Here is a 6,752-nt window from a genome sequence, read left to right as displayed (position 1 = left end):
GCCTCCCAAAGTGCTGGGATTACAGGCATGAGCCACCATGCCTAGCCAGAGCCCAGCCTAATTCTTAAAAATTTTTTCTAGAGATGGGGTCTCTCTGTATTGCCCAGGACCACATTCCCGCCTTGCCGTCAAAGCACTGGGATGACAGGCATAAGCCACTGTACCCAGCCTCCTCATTTTGTTCTCGGACTCCTGGGCTAAAACAATCCTCCCACTTTGGGATTACAGGTGTGAATCTTAGCATCTCCTGTAGATGCTTCAGATCTTTTTATTATAAAATTTTCATTATAAAATTATTAGATAGTTAAAAATTATGTTTATAAAGAAAACAATGCAGCTGTCACATTGCCGACATGACGGTTTATGTAACTATAGTGAAGTGGTGCACTTGGTGAGGGAGGGAAACGCCAGCACACTTGCGCAAGGTGCCTCATTGCAGCCTGGAAGAACAAAGGCATTTCCCTCCCATGCTGAAGGCCTCCAGGAATAGAAATACCGGGTAAATGTCCACTGGCCAGTGCGTGTCCTCCAGTGGGTTCCCACGCCATCATGTGATTGAGGAGCGCTTCTTCCCATTCAAAGGGGGTCTTTGGGTACCCGGGTTTATGGAGCCCTCCTCTGCCTTGGTCCTGGGGGCTGCTTCTCCGTTCAGTGACCCTGTGACTGGAGGGCACTGCCTTGGCCCGCTGCGTGACCATCTTGTTCCCAGGGTCACTAGAGCCTGATTGCTGTGGTGGCACGCCAGGTCCTTCAAACCTTTCATGTTTTTATTTTATTATTATTTCTTTTCTTTTCTTTTTTTTTGCGATAGAGTCTCACTCTGTTGCCCAGGCTGGAGTGCATGGTGCAGTCTCAGCTCACTGCAATCTCCGCCTCCCATGTTCAAGTGATTCTCCTGCCTCAGCCTCCCGAGTAGCTGGGATGACAGGCATGTGCCGCCACACCTGCCCTATTTTATTATTATTTTAAATTTTATTTTAGTTTCGGGGCTACATGTGCAGGTTGGTTCCATAGACAAATTGCATGTTGTGTGGGTTTTGTGTACAGATTAATCACCCAAGTATTAAATAGTAAGCCTCACACCCGATAGGTGGTTTGTTTCTATGTTTTTCTAGCCTTTCCTTCCATTGCCGGCCTTTCACTTTGATCTTTGCTGTCTGTTTCTCTTCAGAACCACTGACTTCTGGTTTTGTCTTTCCTCTTCTTGGCCCCACTTGACCTCCACTGGGGCCTGGGCTAGCGTGCGTGCGCCACCACCATCTTGGCCAGCTCAGGTCTGTTTCTTTGAGAGATTCTGTGGTCCTCCCATGCCTCTCCTGCATGTGGCCCATGCACAGTAGTGTGTGGCTGCCCTTGCCCTTGTGGGTGGTTTTTGTTGTCGGTGGTGGTTTGTTTGTTTGTTTGTTTGAGATGGAGTCTTGCTCTGTCGCCCAGGCTGGAGTGCAATGGCGCAATCTCGACTCACCGCAGCCTCCTTCTCCTTCTCCCGGGTTCAAGTGATTCTCCTGCCTCAGCCTCCTGAGTAGCTGGGATTACAGGCGCCCGACACCACGCCCGGCTAATTTTTGTATCTTTAGTAGAGATGGGATTTCAGCATGTTGGCCAGGCTGGTCTCGAACTCCTGAACTCAGCTGACCCGCCCGCCTCGGCCTCCCACAGTGCTGGGATTACAGGCCTGAGCCCCTGCGCCCGGCCTCCTTGTGTTTCTGTACATGCGCATTGTGCAGAGCCTCCCCACCCGGCTGCAGGACGTGGCCGATGGCACATGTCCCCAGTCTCACACTCCTGCGCGCGCCTCTTGCTGCTTATGTGTGAGAGCTTCGCACTTCAACTCAAGTAGAATTTGCCAAATCCCTTGCCAGTGGGGGCAGAGCTCCCACTGCACCACAGCCTCAACAGCACTTGATGTGCTCACCAGGGTGATCTGCTGATCTGACGGGAGTGACAGTTTCATTTTGTCCTCTTTTGCCTTTTTCAGCTTAAAATCGAGGTTGCCTCAAAATATTAAACATAGATTTCCCATAGGGCCCAGCAGTTCTACTGCTGGATATAGGCACAAAGGAGTTGAAAGCAGCAGCTTGAAGGGATGCAATTCACAGCAGCCAAGAGGTGGGAGCCGGCCGAGTGTCCATGGATGAATACATAGATAAACACAATCTGCTTTATCCACACAATGGAATATTATTCAGCCATGAAAAGGAAGGGAATCCTTACACAGGCTACCACATGGATGAACCTGGAGGACATCATAATCAGTGAAAGAAGCCAGACAGAAAGTACCTGATTCCACTTTTGGGAGGGAAGTGTGTCAGACTCAGAGACACACTGCAGGATGATGGTCGCCAGGGCGGGAAGAGTGGTGGGGAGTTAGTCTTTTTCTTTCTTTCTTTCTTTTTTTTTGAGATGGAGTCTTGCTCTGTTGCCCAGGCTAGAGTGCAGTGGTGCAATCTTGGCTCACTGCAACCTCCACCTCCCGGGTTCACGCCATTCCTCCTGCCTCAGCCTCCCGAGTAGCTGGGACTACAGGCGCCTGCCACCATGCCCGGCTAATTTTTCTTGTATTTTTAGTACAGATGGGGTTTCACCGTGTTAGCCAGGATGGTCTCGATCTCCTGACCTTGTGATCCGCCTGCCTCGGCCTCCGAAAGTGCTGGGATTACAGGCCTGAGCCACTGTGTCCGGCCTGGAGTTAGTCTTTCTTTCTGTCTTTCTTTTCTTTTTTTCTTTTCCTTTCCTTTCCTTTCCTTTCCTTTTTCCTTTCCACTTTCCTTTCCCCTTTCCTTTCTTTCTTTCTTTCTTTTTTTTCAGAGACTCACTCTGTCACCCAGGCTGGAGTACAATGGTTAGTGCGATCTCTGCTCAATGCGACCTCTGCCTCCCTGGTTCAAGTGATTCTCCTGCCTCAGCCTCCGGAGTAGCTGGGACTACAGGCACCTGCACCACCATGCCCAGCTAATTTTTTATATTTTATTTTATTTCAGAGACAGTTTCACTCTTGTCGGCCAGGCTGGAGTGCAATGCATGCTATTGGCTCACTGCAACCTCCATCTCCTGGGTTCAGGTGATTCTCCTGCCTCAGCCTCCCAATTAGCTGGGACTACAGGCCTGCACCACCATGCCCAGCTAATTTTGTATTTTTAGTAGAGACAGGGTTTCACCAAGTCAGCCAGGCTGGTCTCAAACTACTGACATCAAGTGATCCACTCGCCTCGGCCTCCCAAAGTATTGGGATTACAGGCGTGAGCCACTGCGCCTGGTCTCTACTTATTTATTTCTTGTAGAGATGGGGTCTCACCATGTTGCCCAGGCTGGTCTTGAACCCCTGGGCTCGAGTGATCCTCATGCCTCAGTTTCATGCCTCATCCCCAGTTGCTGGGATAGCACACATGAGCCACTGGGCCCAGCCTCCTCATTTTGTCCTTAATATCTGCTTGGAACCACCTCAACTCAGAATACATACCAAAACTTAGTTTGGATGTGTTTCCCAGGTTGTAATCCTCAAATTTGGCCCAAATACACTCTCCTTATATTAATGTTGCCTCAGTGTGTTCCTTTAGGTCGACACCATAAAATCTCGTACGGGTAATTCTGCAGGGCCACTCCCTCACCACCGCTGTCTCATAGATGACTAGACGGAGGCCATGCTGGCTAGCAGCGATCAAGGGCTTACTGTCGAGAAAAGTCAGTTTAGAGAAATTGAATGGCCAAGTTCACAGTGGTAGGAAGTGGCTGTGGTGGGCTTTGCCCTGGGGCTTTGGACTTTGCCTGGAGCTGCTCCTCACTCATTCCAGGGAGCCCTTCCACCATGACCACTGTGACTTGGGATCCAAATTTCATTTGAAAATATATTTTTTTCATTTTTAAAATTTTTTTAGAGGCTGGGCGTGGTGGCTCACGCCTGCAATCCTAGCACTTTGGAAGGCTGAGGCAGGCAGATCACGAGGTCAGGAGATCGAGACCATCCTGACTAACACAGTGAAATTTTCTTTTTCTTTTTTTCTTTTTTTTTTTTTAGAGATGGGGTCTTGCTATGTTGTCCAGTTGTCCTGGGCTCAAGCCATCCTCCCACCTCAGCCTCCCGAGTTGCCGAGATTACAGGCCACCATGCCTGGCCCGATGTTTCTTATTGGGGTAAAATACATAATAACATAAAATGTACCATGTTAACCAGTTTTGTAGTTAGTTAGTTCAGTGGTATTACAGACATTCATAATATGGTGCAACCAACCCCATCAACCATCTCCAGAACTCTTTTCATCCTTCCAAACTGAAACCCTGTCCCCATTAAATGCTAAGTCCCCAGTCCCCCTCCTGCAGCCCCGGGAAACCACCCTTCATTTGCGCCACAGGTCAAATGTGGACACAGGGAGGCCATTGCACCCGGCCCCTGCATCTGAGCTTCCCCAGGGACTTCCCCGCCCCTGCTGCCTGAAGCTCTCCATCTCGCTGTCCAGATGGGCTGTCTTCCCCACTGGCTCTGTATAGAGTGCAGCCCCAACAGGTGGAGAAGCTGAGATGTGCAGGTTGCCCAGCCGACCCCGCTGCGGGGCTTCTGCTGGGACAGACACAACAAACAGCAGATGTAGCCCCCCTCCGAGGACTTCAGATCAGGAATTGTCAGAGATTCCAGAGATTGTCAGATTGGATGGAAACCCCCACTTCCAGCATATGCTGTTTACTAGAGACACACCTCAAACATATGTCCATGGAAATATTACATGTGAAAGAATGAATGCTAGGCAGTTACTACCAAAATCAAGCTGCCGTGGCTATATTAACATCAGACAAAATAGGCTTTGGGATAAAACAAAAACAGTTTAGGAATGATGTTAAAATAGGCTCTATATATCTTAAGCAAAAGTTGACAGAACTCTAGGGAGAAATAGGCACATGAAGCATCATAGAGGGAGGTTTCTTTTTTTTTTTTTTCTTTGAGACAGTCTGGCTCTGTCGCCCAGACTGGAGTGCAGTGGCACAATCTGGGCTCACTGCAACCTCTGCCTCCTTGGTTCAAGCAATTCTCCTGCCTCAGCCTCCCGAGTAACTGGGATTACAGGCACGCACCACCACGCCCAGCTAATTTTTGTATTTTTAGTAGAGACAGGGTTTCACCATGTTGGTCAGGCTGGTCTTGAACTCCTGACCTCAGGTAATCCACCCACCTTGGCTTCCTAAAGTGCTGGGATTACAGGCGTGAGCCACCGCACCCAGCCCATAGAGGAAGGTTTCTACAAGGCTTTCCTGGAAGAGATTTAGGGCAAACCAAAAACAGTTCCATGGGCCGGGCGCGGTGGCTCAAGCCTGTAATCCCAGCACTTTGGGAGGCCGAGACGGGCGGATCACAAGGTCAGGAGATCGAGACCATCCTGGCTAACACAGTGAAACCCCGTCTCTACTAAAAAAAATACAAAAAACTAGCCGGGCAAGGTGGCGGCACCTGTAGTCCCAGCTACTCGGGAGGCTGAGGCAGGAGAATGGCGTAAACCCGGGACGCGGAGCTTGCAGTGAGCGGAGATCCGACCACTGCACTCCAGCCTGAGCGACAGAGCGAGACTCCGTCTCAAAAACAAAAAACAAAAACAAACAAACAAAAAAACAGTTCCATGAAGACACAGACAGTGTGAGCAGGCCCATGATTAAAGGCGCCTTGACGGACAAGTGTGGCAGTCTGTACCCTGCATGGGTGCAAAACACACCTCCCCATGTCCACAAGTGGCATCTAGAGGCAGTGGTGGTATCTGAGCTACAAAGCAAGAAGCAACTCAGTTCTAAGACTTGGAGTCAGACAGATCACATTTTCAGAGTACAAACTACTGAACTAGAGTCAGTCACACACACACACGCACTCTCCATATGTTGCAAATTAAAAATATCATAATGAGGCTGGGCGTGGTGGCTCACGCCTGTAATCCCAGCAGTTTGGGAGGCCGAGGCGGGCAGATCACTTGAGGTTGGGAGTTCGAGACCAGCCTGACCAACATGGAGAAACTAAATAAAAAAAATCAGTTGGGCGTGGTGGCACATGCCTATAATCCCAGCTACTTGGGAGTCTGAGGAAGGAGAATCCCTTGAACCCGGGAGGTGGAGGTTGCAGTGAGCTGAGATCATGCCATTGCACTCCAACCTGGGCAACAAGAGCAAAACTCTGTCTCAAAAAAAAAAAAAAAATCATAATGAGAATTCAAAAGTATTTATAACTACTTTTTTTTTTTTTTGAGACAAAGTCTCACTCTCGTCTCCCAGGCTGGAGTGCTATGGTGTGATCTCGGCTCACTGCAACCTCTGCCTCCTGGGTTCAAGGGATTCTCCTCCCTCAGTCTCCCAAGTAGCTGGGATTACAGGCGCCAGCCACAACGCCCAGCTAATTTTTGTATTTTTAGTAGAGATAGGGCTTCAACATGTTGGCCAGGCTGGTGTCGAACTCCTGACCGCAGGTGATCCACCCGCCTCAGCCTCCCAAAGTGCTGGGATTCCAGGCCTAAGCCACTGTGCCTGGCCTTCAGGGTTTTAAGGAACAGTTTAATTTCCACAGTGGGGTGGCTGGAGAAGTAGGGGTGCCCCACCAGCAGCTGAGCAGAGAAGAAATGGTGGCTATCACACAGCCCACGCCTAGTGAATCCTCCAGTGAATTATTTCTGGCCTTTAAGAGACAGGTAATTGGCCAGGCGCGGTGGCTCAAGCCTGTAATCCCAGCACTTTGGGAGGCCGAGACGGGCGGATCACAAGGTCAGGAGATCGAGACCATCCTGGCT

At 49.8% G+C, this 6,752-nt stretch overlaps 1 protein-coding gene across 1 annotated transcript in view; it reads right to left on the bottom strand.

The window, feature by feature from the left end:
- Positions 1-4,334: 4,334 nt before the first annotated feature.
- Positions 4,335-6,752, bottom strand: part of IRAK1 (interleukin-1 receptor-associated kinase 1) — a 32,276-nt gene continuing 29,858 nt past the window's right edge. The window contains exon 14 of the mRNA XM_011955921.1: positions 4,335-4,555. Coding sequence (XP_011811311.1) covers positions 4,335-4,555 — 221 coding nt within the window. The remainder of the gene's footprint in view (positions 4,556-6,752) is intronic.

The sequence above is a fragment of the Colobus angolensis genome, unplaced genomic scaffold (assembly GCF_000951035.1).
Source record: "Colobus angolensis palliatus isolate OR3802 unplaced genomic scaffold, Cang.pa_1.0 Scaffold402, whole genome shotgun sequence".
NCBI lineage: Eukaryota > Metazoa > Chordata > Mammalia > Primates > Cercopithecidae > Colobus > Colobus angolensis.
This window is presented reverse-complemented; position numbering and strand designations above follow the sequence as displayed.